The 18,642-nt window shown below is 41.4% G+C and overlaps 1 protein-coding gene across 3 annotated transcripts in view; it reads left to right on the forward strand.

Moving 5' to 3' along the window:
• The first annotated feature begins 8,122 nt into the window (after positions 1 to 8,122).
• DCBLD1 (discoidin, CUB and LCCL domain containing 1) overlaps positions 8,123 to 18,642 on the forward strand; it is a 68,472-nt gene continuing 57,952 nt past the window's right edge. For 2 of the 3 annotated variants that reach the window (XM_030928535.1, XM_030928534.1), the window contains exon 1: positions 8,126 to 8,412. In XM_030928535.1, coding sequence (XP_030784395.1) covers positions 8,301 to 8,412 — 112 coding nt within the window. In that variant the 5' untranslated portion in view covers positions 8,126 to 8,300. Of the gene's footprint in view, positions 8,413 to 18,642 lie in introns of all 3 variants that reach the window. The other variant, XM_010353239.2, reaches the window with a different exon arrangement.

Genomic DNA, 18,642 nt, shown 5'->3' on the forward strand with positions numbered 1-18,642 from the left:
GGGATAGCATTAGGAGATATACCTAATGTAAATGATGAGTTAACGGGTGCAGCACACCAACATGGCACATGTATACATATGTAACAAACCTGCACGTTGTGCACATGAACCCTAGAACTTAAAGTATATATATATAAAAATAAAGACCGGTATGCTTTTTTATACTGGGCCTGATTATTTGTATACAGTACAGCAAGAATAATTATTTTTCACATAGGCTTTTCCAATTGACTTTGGTGGAACTCATTTCATAAGGAATCTCAGGAAATACTTTTTTTTAAAGCCAAGCCCAGCCATGGGTTTGTACCCTCAAATACCTATGAGTTGGGTAACTTCCTCTCCTCTTGAGGTTCCCAAGATAACCTGAGGTTCCTGGGCCTGTCAGAAAGTGGCATTCTTTACCTACCACACATCAGGAACCCTGAACAGGGACTGTGTAGACAAGGTATGGGGCCAGTTTTCCCAAGGGAGTTTTATTGACTCTGGAAGTCAAGTTAGATTCCTTAAAGGAAAACACACAATTACAGTCAAAGCCTTGGAAAAATAATCAGTTTCGTCAAGTGTGTCCTGTTGCAAAATAAAACATTCTTATTGTACTTATGCAAATAATTATATTTCCATAAGTTAAAGCTATTCACAAATAGTCTTCAAATTCTGGAAAAATCAGGTACAAAGAAACAAATATGCTCCAAATTTTGTTTATGCGAGTATACTTTATTCAATTGTTAAAAGCTGCCAATAGCTCAAAAGTTCTCTTGACTCTGAAAAACAAAACCAAGGATCTACAATATTTTAAGAAAAAGTAAAAAAAAAAAAATACTTCAGCCTTCTAATTGGTTCAGTCCATGCAGTTAACTCCTGTTCTGATTGATATTCATGAACATTCCAGGTCTCCATGAAAGTCCTGAATGTTTTTCCTCTATTCTAATGTCACAATCTCCAAAATTATTAGAAACCTGCATTCAAGAGCACCTGTCAAAGTCCTATAGCTGACTATAAACTATCGTTTGAAGAGAATCTAAACAAGATAATAACTGTCTGTGGATGACAAAAAGTCCTAGGACAGCCATTATTAAAACCACAACTGACTAGAAATTTTGGTTACTTCTGTGGCATAAAACAATTTTACATAACAATGATAATTATTAATAACATAGACTAAGTCATATCAGAATTATAGGAGTTTCCCATAATTTTGGAACACATAGTGATAACATATTTATACAATACAACCCAAAGAAAGTCAAACACCATTTCATATTTAACAATGCTTCCTGTATGATTTTTATACCAAATAAGCCAAATGTCATTTTTAGAGAGGGACCCCCTAATATCTAAATGATTAATTTAGGTCAGAAAAAGTCACAATTTATAATTTGATTTTGGAAAGTTTGTCAACTATCAAATCCTAGGTTACCATAAGTCATTAATGTAGCCAAAATGGGAGCTCAAAAAATTTTTTTCTTTTTTGAGATGGAGTTTAACTCTTGTTGCCCAGGCTGGAGTGCAGTGGCACGATCTCAGCTCACTGCAACCTCCGCCTCCCGGGTTCAAGCAATTCTGCTGCCTCAGCCTCCCGAGTAGCTGGGATTACAGGTGTCTGCCACCATGCCTGGCTAATTTTTGTATTTTTAGTAGAGATGGGTTTCACCATGTTGGCCAGAACTCTTGATGTCAGGTGATCTGCCCGGCTCTGCCTCCCAAAGTGCTGGGATTACAGGCCTGAGCCACTGTGCCAGGCCACAAAAATTTTTAAAAGACAAAACATTTACTCATCAATAGAGGGAAGACTTAGCTTTCCAAACAATCTGTCATTTTCCTTTCTTTTTTTCTATAGTTCAAAAGGGTAGGCAAAAAAACTTCCATTTTTTAAAACATTACATGAAAATCTTGTTCAAGAGAGAAAGCCAAATTTACCCTTGCCTTAGTGCATTATTGATGTCAAACCTAATTCTTAATAAAACCTTATAGACAAATCTGTCAAATCTTAATCATTATGACCATACGCTAGGATTCTTGTAAATCTTTTGTAACCCTTTACAATTTTTGTGACAGAGCAGACCAGTGCTGTAAGAAAAAACCTGTTGTGCTTTTATACTAATTTTCAATTTCTGAAAAATACTAAATAATACTCCTTTAACTTTAGCTAATATGTTCATATACAGAATTTCTTTTACAAGATTAATTTTTCATAAACATTCCACAACTTGCCCAAACCTTCAGCTTTTTCCCATCTAACTTAAAACAATCATTTAACCTTTTTATCTAGGCAAAAAATCCACATTCCCATGATTTCTTATATAATCTTTAACAAAAACACATTTCACTTTCCTTACACAACTTGCATGTAAAACTGTTTTTATTTCCCAAAGATTACTTAAGTTATGTGAACTAAAAGGCATTACACTTCTTACTTTTCTGACAAAATGTTTGATTTAAGCACTTATTATTTTTAAGCCAATTAATTAAAACTCTTGTATATATAAACATCACATGCACAACACATATAAATAGAAGAAAATCCAGTAGTTGTAAGATTTTTAATTTGCCAGTTTCTTAATTGAATTACTGGCTTCAGGGTGGAATAGGAACAGGAAAAGAGGCAGTTTGTACAGCCTAATAAGCAGGCACAGCTGTAAGGCAAAACAAATCCCCCAAAATTATAATCCCCCAATTATAAAAAGGGTCCCATTTTATACCAGATCCTGAATCCCCAAAAAGAGAAATGCTACGGAAAAAAGACAGTACAATGATTTTACTATGCATTTCATTGCAAAGCAATCTAAAGTCAATCATCCAATTCTGTCATTAGCCCATCCCTCATAGAAGTCTTATCCCTGGGTGTGTGGGGGCTGGGGAGACACATCTGCATACCTTCCAGGTGGCCAAGCGCATACTTCTCTAACCCAAACACCAAAGAGCCAAGTATTCGCCCATAACTGCCATTAGCCTTTCCTAAAAGTATATTTCCTACCCAGTTATTATACGCAAAGTAGTTTTTGATACCCCCAAGAGTTAAAACATCAGATAACACAACGCAGTGCAAAACAGAACAGAGCCTAAGATTTTGAGAGGGATCTATCCACTTTCAATTTCTAGGTTCTCTGAGGAAAACGGAGGTTTTTCTCAACACTGGGTCTGTGGCATCTCCTCTATTTTTCCCAAGGAGTCCCAGGCTGTCAGAACTTGAATATCCATTTTTAATCAAGCTGACTTTTCACCATAGCACTCTTTTTCTTTTTTTTAAGTCCTTTTAAATCTCTTACTACCACCTTTAGCCATGCCAAACTGCCAATATTTCTGGCTTTTGAACTTTACCAAAAATAACCTCACAGGTGAAACCCATAAGCCTTAACTATTAAGCTACAGCATTGGTAAGTTTCCATTGCACTTTCCAGAAGGAGCCTAGAGCAGACAATTTTGAGCTTGCAAAGGCATAAACTTTGGGAATAACTATGACATGAACCCCCAAATTCCTGTTCCCCGGATGGCGGAGACCAAGAGAAAGTACCGCCACATGGTTACAAGGTCAATCAAGCTCCCAAGGACATTTTTCAACATGTGGTCTCTGAGCAAGATGAAAGAGTGGACAGTTAACCTAACAGAAAAGTTAGAAAAGAGAAAGAAGAGAAAGAAGGAAACAGCTGTTTGGGGGTTGTCATAAGAACCAACTCAGATCAAGTATATGAAACTTCTTTAAAAACTATTTCTTGAAAGGACACAAATGTATCTCAGGTAGTACAGAGGCAACTAGAATCTAAAAATAGGGCTGGCCCTGGAAAGCTATACCATAAATCAATGAATACTGAATCAGACACAATGACGGAATAAGGGAGAAAGCCTAGATAGGAGATAGCCTGCTTGCCTCAATAGAATGCCTAAAGAAGGAATTGCAGGACAATGGTAAGTTTTATCAGAACTGGAAGTTAGAGAAAGGCCGTTTTGGGAGGGAAGTGTTGACTGTGCCCTGCTGAGCTCTGCCACAGGGAGGGAGGGGTCTGACCTTTGTAGCCTAGCTGTTTAGTGCTTGTGGCAAAAATATCCACATGGGGGTGACAAAGACTCTCTGTGACCAAACAGTCAAGCTCCCCTGAGCCTTCTTTTTATCTAGGCCTTGTCCTTGAACCCTGTCTTTGGCCTGCCTAGTCCAGCTTTAGCAAGAATTCTGCTAAGTTAGTTCAGAGAGAAGCCCCCACCCTCTATATTGGATCAAGTTTCTCCTCCCTTATCTTTGACATATAAGTCCTTGAACCGGAATTCAGCAAGAATCCCATTAAGCCACTTTATAAGAATCCCCTCTATCGCTGATATCTCCTCCTAGTGATTTTTTTGTCACGGACCCCCTCACCCTGCTTACTGGTTAGAAATTCCTGAATTCAAAGTTGAGCCTGATTGCTCCTCTATTGCCGTAATCTTGACACCTATTGCAATGCAAATCTGAACAAGTTTCTACACTTTCCCTGCTTCCCATTACCCCCGGGAACCCTCAGATCCTGCTCCTGCCTCCCACTCTGTATTCAGGCTCAATTTTGATGAAGTAGGCTCAATTTTGTTTTCATTTGTTTTGTTGTTTTTGAGGCAGAGTCTCGCTCCCGCTCTGTCGCCCAGGCTGGAGTATGATGGCATGATCTCGGATCACTGCAACCTCTGCCTCCTGGGTTCAAGTGATTCTCCTGCCTCAGTTTCCTGAGTAGCTGGGATTACAGGTGCCCACCACCATGTCTGGTTAATTTTTGTATTTTTAGTAGAGATGGGGTTTTGCCATGCTGGCCAGGCTGGTCTCGAACTCCTGACCTCAGGTGATCAGCCCGTCTTGGCCTCCCAAAGGGCTGGGATTACAGGCGTGAGCCACTGCACCTGGCCAGGTTCAATCTTTATAAGCACCCTGTGATCTCTGTTTCTGAGCTTTTAAAATAATATCTTTTCCTTGTCTGACAAACATTGTTTTCTTTCTAATTAATATCTTCACCTCTCTCAGGCCCTGCCAGACTTTTAAAATCCAGGTTATATGCCCTTCTTCTGTGATTCCATGGTACCCTGCACCTCTTCTATCATTGTGCTTGTCAATCTATATAATTCATTTTGTCTGTGTAATTAACTTTCTCAAATTTTTATTATCAGATCATAAATGAGGAAGAGAAGGTAACTGTATTTATTTTTATTGTACTGTCGTCATGTTGTTTCGCATATGGAAAATGTCTAAAACATTGAGAATTACAATTGAACATGAGATTTGGGTGGGGACACAGATTGAAACCGTATCAGACATCTATAAGGGCTTCAGTTTCATAGCTGAGATAGTTTTCCTCGTAGAGTCTCAGGCAGGGTTACTAAATGTTAAGGATAGATTGAAGTAGGTCATTGAACTGAACTACAATCTATTTTGAAGCTATCTAACTGTTTAGAATCATACTAGGTTTGCATTTCTGTTTAAATTCTGTCTTACCTAAGCAAGACAGAGCACATAATTTATAATATAAAATAAGGCAGCTCCTGACCAGCTGTTACGTATTTTTACAGAAGAGCTGGCAAACGTAAGCATAAATTGCAGTAAGATATGCAAAATAAAGACTGGATGGCAAGGGGGGGATGGGTTAGAAGTGAAATAGCCTATGAGAGACACTTCCCTGGAGATATTTCCCATCTCAGTATGTGAAATGTTTATAGATAGATCCTAGTAAGTATAATTTTTCTTAATGGAACTTGGTTCTGAGATTCCATCATGCATCATTTAAAAAAATCAAAATGGAATCTTCTCAAGATTAAAACAAGTATATTAATTCAACAAGGCTTATTTCATTGTATACAAAAATATACAGTAGTTCCAGCTACTCAGAAGGCTGAAGCAGCATGATGGAGCTCAGGAGTTGGAGGCCGAAGTGCACTATGATCAGGCCTGTGAATAGACACTGCACTCCAGCTGGGCAACATGGTAAGGCCCTTTCTCTAAAAACGATATATACATATATATATATACACCCAGGTATATATATTTGATAATCTGTTGTATTTTTACATTTTTCTTTTATTATGAGTTTCTTAACTAGAGATTTTTTATTTCAAGGAAGGAATGGCATGATGAAACCAATAAGATCTGGCTCGTCTTTCTGTTTCTTGTTACCAGATCCTAAATCTTTCCCCTTATCTGGCTCAGGATTCAGGTGTACAGCAGATAATTCCATTCCCATCAAGGTATTGACTGAGATTTTAAAAAAAAAAGGGGGAGGTCACCCCTGAAACCCCACCTGCCTCACATTATGAATTCCTCACTGGCAAACAATACTCCCCATTGTCTTTGCTTCATTCATAGCTCACAGTGTCAAACCTGTCAGAGCCTGGAAGCAGCTGCCCAAACTCACTTAGATTGCAGTGAGCTGAGATCTGGCCACTGCACTCCAGCCTGGGCGACAGAGCGAGACTCCGTCTCAAAAAAAAAAAAAAAAAAAAGAAAGAAGAGAAACAAGAAAAAGGGTAAACTGAAGTTAGGAGGAGATTCAGTGTATCAAAGTATCATTTTATGTTTTTGAGTGTAAGAATACTCAATATTCTTATGGGCGTGAATTTACTTTATATTAAAAAATGATAAAACCTACCATGTATTAGGTACTTTACATACTACAACTTATTATACACATTCAGTTAGGTACTTTCTCTACATGATAGAAGTTAATATACACATTCAGTATACACTTAATATACACAAATATACCGAGTTTGATTCCGGACCTCAGCTCTTCAACAAAGCTGAGGTCCGGAATCAAACTGGGATTCCCTCCATTTTTAAAGCCCAAGTTCTTTCCTCTAACATATGCTGCCTCAGAGAAAGCAAAGCCCCAAAGACAATCTCATTTGAGATTTTATCAGCTTGTTTATTTAGTTAAAAAAAGAAAAGAAAGAGAAAAAAAGGAACGCATGTATGAAATGAGTCTGTCCAGGGTATCCAAAGATCACAAGGGGTCAGTATTTGCCACTGGAGGGGCTGTTTCTTCCTCTCCGCCTCCTTGCTTCCCTGCGCTGCACCTCTAGGTGAAACTTCAGCGTGCCGCGCGGTGGTGCAAAGGTGAGGGCAGTGCGCAGAGGAAGTAAATGGGGACTGCAGGGGACCAGAGACGTGAGATAGTCCTTAAAATGCATATTTAATCTGTCCTCGTCACTTTCCACAGCCACCACCCTATTCAACTACACGGTAATAACCTTGTAATTCTCCACTCTCCAATCTGCCCGCCCCAAACCCTTCTCGGTAGGCAACTCCTCAGAGGATCACCGGGTGGAGTCCTTCTCCCTTCTGAACCTTCCGTGGCTGCTGACTGCTCCGAGGACCAAGTTAAACATCCTTGAGGTTGTTTAGCTGCACGTCCTGGCCCCTACTCTGTACAGTAGCTTCTACATCTGACCGTGCATCCAGCTGTTCACCGTGCTTCAGTCACCTGGCCCTTTCCTCCTTCAGCTTCTTTACACAACTGGTCTGTTTTGGCTCCTGCTTTAATCTCAGCTTTGATGCCACATAGGCCTTTCCTAGCTGATTCCCGCCCTCACTCCCGTTACCCGCCATCTAATTAGAGCTCTCTAAATGTGCTTCAACAGCACCCTCCATGTCACTGATTGCAATTTGCATTGAATACTTGCCTGATTATTTTTAACGTCTGCAAGTGCCACATGGGTTTAGCCCTGCTCCTGACAAGCACACTGCTGAACTGAGTAACTTTTGAATGAATGAATGAGTTAAGGTCCTACTTGGCACTGTCATCATCCTATCATCAAAATATTTCGAGTCCCTCGGTGTTGCTATCCTTGGCATGCCCATCCCCGCGGGCTGGCAAAACCCTGGAGGGGGCAGCCTTCCAAGTCACCGCCGCGGACTCAGCCCCTCCAGGAAGGACTCCCCCCGCACCATGCGGCGAGGGGCGGGTCCGGCGGCGAGGTGTCCTGCTGCCTAGCAGGTTCACGTGTACTGGTGCAGGTGGGGAGGAGGGAAAGGAAGGAGCGCAGTAGGGAGCGCCAGATACGTGGAGGGGAGCGCGGGCGGCGCCTGGCTCGCCTCCGGCCTCGCCGTCGGTCACTGCCTGGGAGCGCGACTTCCTCCTCTGGGGGCCGACGTGCGGGGCGGGGAGGGGCGGGGCGGGAGACGCCCCCGCAGGGCTGGGCTCAAAGCCGCCCCAATGGGATTCGGTGCGGGGCAGCGGCTGCGCCCCGTCCCGGCGCCGCGCTCGGCCGCGGAGGAGGCGGCGCGGCCCCGGCAGCTGTAGCGCGGGGTCCGTCGAGGGGAGGCCGAGCCTGCCAAGCTGGCGCCCAGCGGGGTCATGGTGCCCGGCGCCCGCGGCGGCGGCGCGCTGGCGCGGGCTGCCGGACCGGGCCTCCTGGCCCTGCTGCTCACGGTCTGCGCCCCGCTCCGGCTGCAGGCGGAGGAGCTGGGTGAGTGGAGCGCGTCCGGCTGGCGGCGGGACCCGGGGCGGCGGGGGCCGGGGCGCCGGGGGCCGGGCTGCGGGGCGGGCCGGGCCGGGCCGGGCCTCGGAGGACGGAGCGCGGGAGGAAGTCGGGCTCGCTGCCTGCCACCCGCGGAGTCCGGCTCTGCCCGCGGGGCTGGGGGCGAAGTAGGTTACTGCATTAAGTATCGCTCCCCCACCAAACTCCTTCCTTCCCCCCACACCAGAGAATCAACCTGGCGTCTGCACTTTCTCTCTTCGCCGCCCCCCAGCCCATTTCACGTAGTTTCCAGACTTCCTGACTCTGCTGGCCCCTTGAGAAGTGACCTGACCCCGAGGGTCGCCTTAGGGGACAGCCGTGTTTAGGGCGGGTTCTCTCCAGCCGCCTTTTGACAAAGCCGCTCCTCTGCCGGCGCTGGGCCCTGCCCTCCCTGCCACTGCTCCTCCCGCGCGGAGTTGGAATCCTGGCGTGTGCGTTCGGGGCTCGTGCGGAATGGCCGGAGCACGTTTGCCGAGGTTGGCCTTGGACGCGGGCTAGCAGGCGGTGCTGCCACCTCCTCCCGAGTGTCCTGCTGGCGCCGCAAGTTGGAATCTTGTGGCTTCCTGTGTATCTGAGCGGGTAGACTTTCAGCCAGGCTGCTTTTTCTCTGGAGCTGGTCTTTGACTTGGAGTTAGACCTAGTTAACCCACAACCGAGTTTACACTCTATTTGTCCAGCAGATTAAAGCACCAACCCCCTTAACCAGCCCTGGGTGTCCCTGTTTCATTCATCCTCATTAATTAGTGTTTTTTTTTTTCTTTTTTTTTTTCATAGCAAGGGCCAGCTTTCTGCCGAGTTGTTTCAGTGTTTCCTCTCCTCCCTTGCTCCTGGCCCTATATGCCTGAGCTTATTTAATGGCTCTGAGTCTATCCGGAGTACTTTGACAGCTCCCCCAGCCACCGTGCTTTCTGGTGAAACAACAATCAAGACTAAAACCGGTGCTGGCATTTTTTTTTTTCACTGAACTATGCCTCCATTCTGAAACGTTGATACTGGAGATGTTGGTGGTGGTTCCTAAGTTTATGTGACATACCAGTTTGTTTAAAAAAACAAAATCCCCAAAACCCTGAATTTATTTTGTATGGTACTGTAGCACAGTACTAGGCAGACTGTAAAATTATAACAAATACGTAAGATTTTGTTAAATGCGTAGGACTTTTATAATGGATGTTTTAAATATTTTTTTTTCTCAATTCACTGTTTGAAGGTGCACCTTTAATACTGTATGTCTATGAGAATCATTCCAACAGTATGTTCCTGTACTAATCTGGCCAAAGCTGTCACTTAATCTTTCCCAATAAAGTTTTAGATTTTGTATGGTCATCCAGGCTGTTAACTGGGCACTTCGTGAGAGCAGTTCTCTAGGAACAAGTGTGATTGCTTAGATTCTTTTTAAAAAATTATTATCATTATTATTATTTTTGAGACAGGGTCTCACTCTGTCGCCCAGGCTGCAATGCAGTGGCACCATCTCAGCTCGCTGCAGCCTGAACCTCCTGGGCTCAAGCCATCCTCCCGCCTCAGCCTCCTGAGTAGCTGGAACTACAGGGGCATCCCACCACACCTGGCTAATTTTTGTATATTTTGTAGAGACAGGGTTTAGCTATATTACGCAGGCTGGTTTTGAACTCCTAAGCTCAAGTGATCCGCCGCCCCCCCTTCCCCCGCCCCCCGCCTCCCAAAGTGCTGGGACAACAGGCATGTGGTTGCTTAGATTCTTACTGGGTTTCAAATCTGAAACTTTATTGCAGTTGACTGATGGAAGAAGATAGTATCATTGGAGTTTCCATGAAACATCCTGTATATTCAGGATGTTAAAAGAACCAGTGAAGGACCAGGTATTCAATCACACACAAAGAGTAAAGCTTAGATTTGAGACATTTACTGAAACACATCTAGGAATTCCAGTGCTGATACTTCTTGAGTGAAATATCAATTACTTTTGAATATTATTTTTGAATATTTCTCACATCTGTGATTTTCCCAACTAGCACTTGGTCACTTATTTTTTGAGTTTTCATGGAGTTGAGCATGCACACCTATTTTTAGATCTTGAGATATACTTTTGGCTATATAATTGGATGGTGGTCATAAATGATACTAGCGCTTTCAGTGTTTAGGAGAGAGCAGCTTTGTCTGTTTTTGGCGAGAAGAAAATAGCAATTTTTGCATTTAAGTTTCATTGTTTTTGTAGTCAGCTTAGCCTGGTGCTTCTTGGTTCTCCCAAGCTTCCCAACCTATCTGAGCTCTCATCTCCCTGGAGATGTATAAAGTTCCTACCCCTTATTTTGAATCAAATTTTAGTGGGTGAAGCTTGGGAATATACACTTTGAAAAAGTTACCTCAGGTAATTCTGATTCTAATCAGCTATGAGACCGTGAAAACATTTTATAATGTTAGGGTTGTGATAAAATGCTACCATCTGTGTTATAAGCAATTTCGTGTTAGACTTTTATTTATTGTGTGGTTTTAGGAAACAAATGCCGTAATTTAACCTCAATGTTTATAAGCCTAATCAGTACAATTCATTAAATATTTTTGTGTCAGAGTCTGATGACCCCATAAAGCTATACTGGGTCCTTTGTAGGGCAACTGTTTGCTTATCTGGTGTTTTTCTTGAATTACATTTTTGAAAAAGTGTCCACCCCTCCCGTTGTTTGCAGCCAGCCAGGTCCCAGGCATTTGGGTTTAGTGGCCAGAGCTTGGGATTATTTCCGCTCCTTATGCCCTCTTCCTCTGGATCCACTTAACTAAAGGTACATATTTACATAGATTGTTTCGCATAATTTTGACCTTTGATAATAAGACATTAAGTTGATCATTAGTTTTTATTCAACTTGTATAAATTCATAGGTTTGGATTTAGTCCAAATTTACTTTGATATAAATTTTTGTAGAATAAAATACCCTTCATTTGTGTAATGAATTTCTGCAACCTAAAACTCTCTGCTTCTCTGTCCACCACAAGATTTGCAAATGGTTATTAGCTCAAGTTTTCCCCCTTGTGATATAAATGAAGAATCAAAATGAGCGCTTGACCTCTGAGGAAACTTCTAAGTATAGATCCAAATCTTGCATGCTTAAAAATTCTTCAGAACCCTCTGCCCAACTCTAATTTGTTATTTAGAAGATCTGCTGTTAAATCATCTGTCGTTTATTTTGGGTTAGACATAGGATCAACTGCTAGATGATGTTTTAGGTGAGTGGCTTTTTCAGAAGTCAGCACAAGTTTATTCAGTCACTTTCTGTACCAGTGTGTGCACTTACCCTTCTCTTGTCTCATCTGGACAGCCAACCTTGTAGACTCTAAGATCCTGAGGGCAGAGACTGGGACTATATAGTCTTTGTCTTCCTAGTATCTGACAAAGGTGCTCAGTGTTCCTTGAGTTGAACTGAACAATCTCTTTGTGTTTAAGATATATTTTCAAATTACTTCCTAACTAGTGGAAACCAAGTAATAAAGAGCCTGCTGACATTCTTTATAAAGGTGTACATCTGCTGCTTCTACTAATTAATTTTGTTTATCAAGCCCAGCTCTCTTGGCATGCTTATTTCTATATGTAAGGATGCCTTTTAAATGAAAATACAGCAGAAAAAAAGGGAACAAGCCAGCAGAACAATATGTACAATATCTTTTGGCTCTAGTAGATATAATTTGTACACTCAGAAACGGTAAGTTATATATTAATATTTCAGAGAGGAAAGAGGTTATATTAAAGAATTCATTAAACAAATCAAATGATATGTTTAAAGCAGAATTTGAACTCTGATAATGTCCCAAACGGCTTTTATTAACTTTTCATGTTACAATTTGAACCCTTTAACCTTGTGGAACTGCCACAGACTTGAAAATCATATTAAAAAAAAAAAAAACCACAACTTGGAAACAAGTAAGGCGTCTGACATTTATGAGGAATTATGTCTTATTTTTAAGACACATGGGGGCATTAATTTAATTGCAGCATTTAGCAAAGGTTTTAGTTGTGTTAAAGCAGAAAAAAAAGTTCGTTCTGGGAAATATATCCCATGGCGTTTCAGAACTATTTCTATGTGTGTCTTAAAGCATGAAGTCAACTCTGTACATATTAGAGCAATTAGTTATTTTTCTTTATTAAAATAAATCAATAAATGTTAGCTATCTTAGTATTCATTACTGTTTATTACTATTGATTTGACAAATATTGAGGCCTCTTTGTTCTGTCCCCTCTACTGTCCCCTCTGACCTCATTCCCTGAAATGCTCCCCCATACTCAGGCCTCTAGCCGTTTTTTTTTTTTTTTTTCTGTTTCTCCAAAATGACAGGCACCATTCTACTTCAGAACCTTTGCACATGCTGTTCTCTCTGCCTGGAAAAGTCTTACCCCAAATATCCACAAAGCTTGCTCCTCCTTCAGTGTTTGTTTAGATGTTGCCGTCTCAGGGAGAACTTTCCTAACCACTTGAAACCCTCTCTTCATTCCCAGAACTCCATATTCCCCTTCTTAGCTTTCAGTTTTATCTAGAGCAGGGATCTCTAAGCCCTGGGCCGCAGACTGGTACCTGTCAGTGGCCCGTTAGGAGCCGGGCCACACAGCAGGACGTGAGCAACAGGTGATGGAGCATTACCACCTGAGCTTGCCTCCTGTCAGATCAGCCAGGCATTGGATTCTCATTGGAGCTTGAACCCTATTGTGAACTGCATGTTTGAGGCATCTAGGTTGCCGTGCTCCTTATGAGAATCTAATGCCTGATGATCTGAGGTGGAGCAGTTTCATCCTGAAACCATCCCCCTCCAACCCAACCCCATAAATGGAAAAATTGTCCTTCACGAAACTGGTCTCTGTTGCCAACAAGGTTGGGGACCACTGCTCTGGAGCACTTACCCTCTTCCAACAAAGTGTATAATTTACACTTTAAAGTGTCTGCCTTCCTCCTACTAGAGTATAAGGTCCATGAGGAGTTTTGTGCCTTGAACAGTGACCATACTGGGAGCTCAATAGGGGATGGGGACTTAGTGAGGATGGGGTAAGAAGGCAGTGAAAACACGATTCCTGCCCTGTAAGACTCAAACCTCACTCTAGTTAAGAAATCAAAACCGGCCGGAGGTGGCTCACACCTATAATCCCAGCACTTTGGAAGGTTGAGGCAGACTTGAGCTCAGGAGTTTGAGACCAGCCTGTGCAACGTAGCGAAAACCCATCTCTAGTGAAAATACAATAAAACTAGCCAGATGTGGTGGTGTCCTGTGGTCCCAGCTACTTGGGATGCTGAGGTGGGAGGATCTCTTGAGCCCGGGGGACAGTGGTTGCAGTGAGCTGTGATTTGGCCACTGTATTCCAGCCTGGGTGACAGAGCAAGACCCAGTCTCAAATAAAAAAAGAGAAGAAATTAAAACCTGGACACAGCGAAGTAATGAAATTGTATGTCTAATCTAACGTTGAATGTAAAAGTCTGAAAGTATGTATGCAAAATAGAGAAATTCATTCTGGCATATTAGAAATTTGGCATTGAGGGTGAAGGGAAAATATAGCCAGAATTTCAGATTTTTTTTTTCATTAGACCGAGGAGTAGTTTTGCTTTTTTGCAAACTGAGGAGTCATGTGGATGTCATCTTCCAGATGTTCATTGTCTGCTTTGTATATTAAAAAAATAGTTGTTTGCCTTACTGGATGAGGGAGACTTAATTTATGGGAAAAATAAAACAAACCCATGTGATGACTTCTTACCCGATGTGGAAATAGAGTCATGACTGTGAGCCCCGGTATGCTGAATCTAGAACCAACTGCCAAACTTGCCTTTCAGTGGGAGTTGAAGAGGAGGGGTTTTGAGGGGTTGGAGGATAAGCATTGCAGGATTCCCTAACATCCATGAAAGCAGAGAGAAATCTCAGCCTCTTCTTTCACCACTAGCACCCAGTATGGTGCCTGGCACATAGCTGGCTCCAGATAACTAATTCCTGAGTCAGCGCATGAATGCTGTGGTTGAGGTTTGAAAGAATTGAAAGGAGGGTAATATTCACTACGTTATTTTAAACAGAAATTGTATATATGGCTATTGTGGAGTGTTAGGAAACACTGTGCATGTATTTAAGAGAATAACTAGGCCGGGCGGGGTGGCTAACTCCTGTAATCCCAGCACTTTAGGAGGCTGAGGTGGACAGATCACTTGAGTCCAGGAGTTCCAGACCAGCCTGCGAAACATGGCGAAACTGCCGTCTCTACAAAAAATACAAAAAATTGCCGGGTGTGGTGGCACACACCTGTAGTCCCAGCTACTCGGGAAGCTGATGTGGGAGGATCCCTTGAGCCTGGGAGGCGGCTGTTACAATGAGCTATGATGGTGCCACCATACTCCAGCCTGGGCAACAGAGCAAGACCTTGTCTCAAAAAGAAAAAGGAAAAAGAAAATAACTAAATTCAACTCTGAAAAGAACCAGGAATCTCCAAGACCCTTTTATAGGCAACAGCAGGAAAACTGCCATGAGTGAGGGACTGGCAGTCTTGAGATTAGAGGGAGGAACAAATGATCCCCTGATTTAGACCAGGGGTCCCCTACGGTCTGCTAATGCTTACACATTCAGGGCATCAGGGGCCTACTTCACCTCAAAGATCATTTGGGGACAGTGTCTAGGCATTTGTGACATCAGCACTGTGTTAAGCCATATTGTCGTATATGACTTTACTGTTTACTGCCATTTCTACTTGATTTATTAATCTCATTCTTATTAGCTGTTTCCTTAGGAGCTACATGCTGTGTAATAATACACCCAATATTTGCAGAAATGTCTTGTGTCTTGTGTATAATTATATATGATTGTATTAGTCTGTTCTGTGTTGCTATGAGGGAATATCTGAGGCTGGGAAATTTATAAAGAAAATAGGTGTATTTGGCTCAGGTTTCTGCAGGCTGTACAGGCATAGCATAAGCATGTGGTTGGCCTCTGGTGAGGGCCTCAGGAAGGTTGCAATCATGACAGAAGGAGAAGGAGAAGCGCATGCATCACTTAGTGAGAAACAGAGCAAGAGAGATGCTCTTGACCGTCCAGCTCTTGTGTGAAGTAATAGCAAAAACTCACTCATCACCAAGGGGATGGTGCCAAGCTGTTCATGAGGGATCTGTCCCTGTGATCCAATACCTCTCACCAGGCTCCACCTCCAGCATTGGGGATCATATTCCAACATGAGATCTGGAGGGGACAGAACATCCAAACTGTATCAACAATAATTTTAGGCTAGGTAGATTTTTTTGTAGGAAAAGCTGCAAAGGATAATATTGAAATAAGGTAACAGCTTAAGCAGCTCTGTGTTACCCCCATACCACCTCCCTTTTAAAAATAGAGCTGTGCTCGAGCTTCTTTTTTAAAAAACAAAAAAGAATAAATTTCTCTTAGGTTGGAGCTTTCTTCCCTACTTTCCCAATGATCTTCCCTAATGCTTACAACAGAAGCAGAGTAGTTGTGAAACAAAGTAGGGTGTCAATAAATAACATTGTCCTGATACATCATAATCTTGGAAAATGTTACGCATAGAACCATTGAGGACATGTTTTGGTTCTATATATTTTTGTAAATACACACACACACACACCCCTATAGCAAATACATGTGTGCACACACACATTTACTATTGTTTTTATTAAATATTATGTAGACACAAAATTATAGACTATGAATAAAGGTATAAAGAACAACAATAAAACTACTACCTGGGTTCCCCCCTCTGCTACCTAGTCTGTGTATGCTTTTATATTCTGCTTTTTTAAACCTATGTTTTATTGAAAGTTTTTGTTACTTGGAAAAATTCCATCTTTATATTTATTTTAGAATTTGCCTTGAAGTAAACCAAAAACTTATTTCTAAGTCATTTATTGCTACTGAGAAATGTCTAACGGGAAAGTGGAATTTTTGTCTGGGCAAACTTATAATCGATGTGTCTTGTCAATGTTTTTGTTTTATGTTATTCAAATAACTCTTTCTTACTAAGGGAGTCAGAAATAATTTGCCTGTTCATACTGTATTTGAGAAAAGCACATAAGTTTAAATATACTAAGTGTCAGAAAGGTAAGGTGTATTTTTTTATCCTTCTTTGGTGAGATTCTTCATTTGCATTGAATGGATCAGGCTTGTTCTTTGTTAGACTATTTGGAGTTTATCTTTGTTGAGACCCACATTAGTTTTTATAGTCAGCATCTTCAAATTCAAATTATAACTGCTATTGTGGCCTTTTTATTCAGTGTTCAACATATTTACATTTAGTGAAAAAGAATAGTCTTTATTTTCTTTCATCACAAAATTAAAATCCTTGAAAACTAATAATATATATAGCTCCATTTTTGCATTTGAGCACTTTTAGTGGCTGTGCTTAAAGGTGATGTGTAAATGATTTTTATGAAGCACAGTATTCTTGAAAAACAAAGGAAAGAAAAACTTTATTTCACTATTATTTCTGACAGAAAACAAGACAAAAGGATATTAAAAGTGTGATGTCCAGTTAAATTTTAATTACCAAGGCATAAACTTTCCTACAGGGAAAATAGATAAACATCTATGCGTTTGTTGCCTAACTTTTAAATGGCTGAGTGGATTTAATTCGGCCTTTTTATTGCTTTTCACAAAAGAAAGTTTACCTCATATGAAAATGTGGTTGATTTCAGCCCAAAAGAGAAAACTGTGGAGACTTAATGACCCATGGGACCACTGGAACATGAGGTTCATATACTGAATGCTTGCATTCTGAGGATTTTAGAATGGAGGCTGCTTATTTTGAGAATGAAATGAACCAAAGTTTGCCCCCACCCCGCCCACCATTTTTTGGGGATCCCTGGAAAGCTCCGGGCTTTGCCAAGAGACTTAAAACAGGAGATGGCTTATTGCAGACAGAGAAATGGCCCTGTACCTACTGTTGCTGCCAGCTCAGAAGGGTCTACAAGTCTTTTGAGACTTCAAAATCTGTTAATAAACTAAAAATTTATTAAGGATTTCTTGACTTTTTTCCTATTTCATTTGAATCTCTAAATATTTTCTTGCATAGCCACAATGTTTGAGCACACCTAAGAACACTAATAGTTGTTCTTAAATATCATCTAATACTCAAGTCATATTCACATTTCCCAAGCTGTCCTAAACATGTCTTTTAACCTCTGGTTTGTACAAACAAGGATCCAACAAGGTCTACATATTAGTTATTATGTCTCTTTAGTCATTTTTAATCTATCGCTGACCCCCACCCACATACTTTTTCTTTTCCTGCAAGGAAACCAGGTTCAGTTGTTCTGTGACACAGCTCACATCCTAAAGTGTACTCACCACTTCGGAGTAGTTTATCTTTTACTTGGTGCACTATCCGTGTATTTCTGTATAAGCCCGAAATCTGACCTAACGACTTGATTAGATTCAGACTAAGTGTTTTTGGTAAAAGTACTCAAAGGTGCTATGTACTTCAAATTGTATCACAATAGGACGCATATATTATTATTATTGTGATTATTGCTTCACTTTTAGTGATGCTCAGAATCACCAGTGACTTTAAGAAGTGGTACATTGATCTCTCCATTATAAAACTGCCATTTCTTTATGACTTACAAGTAATTTTTGGAATGTTAGTTCTTGCTCAATAAAAGTCCTTCCCCATCAACAGTCCACTCTATGGTTTAAGCATCCAGTCACTGTTGTTGCTTGTCCAGTCTGGTTTTTCATATAGACAAATTTTAAACCTCTATCTTCATATGTATTTTGAATCGTTGTATGTTTTTTACATCGAATTTAATCCCAACAATTCTGAGAGCTGTTGAGGGAACTGAGATTCAGAGAAACAATTATTTACCCAAGACACATTTACTTTGTGTGTCCGAAGTGGAACCCAAGCACATACCTTACAATTCTAAATGCCTTGAAATGGTTTCCTGCCCTTTGTCTCCAAGGATACCCATCATATGTTCCTATCCAGGGGAGAAAAAGTTAGAAAAGAAGTCATGGGGGAACACAGTTTGAGGGGGTTACTTATGCAATTAAGCCTGAAATTCACAGTCTTTGGTTTCTCTTAGAGGTGATCACATTTGCCATAGAAATACTAAGATTTTTGTAAGTCCCAGCTGGCAGCTAACCATTGCTTTTAGAGCATTGCAATACATCCAGCAGTGCAGAATATGGAATGTGCAAAAGTAGTACAAATTTCAGGACTGGACTGTGATATGAGTTTTATGA

The sequence above is a fragment of the Rhinopithecus roxellana genome, chromosome 4, assembly GCF_007565055.1.
Source record: "Rhinopithecus roxellana isolate Shanxi Qingling chromosome 4, ASM756505v1, whole genome shotgun sequence".
NCBI classification, from domain to species: domain Eukaryota; kingdom Metazoa; phylum Chordata; class Mammalia; order Primates; family Cercopithecidae; genus Rhinopithecus; species Rhinopithecus roxellana.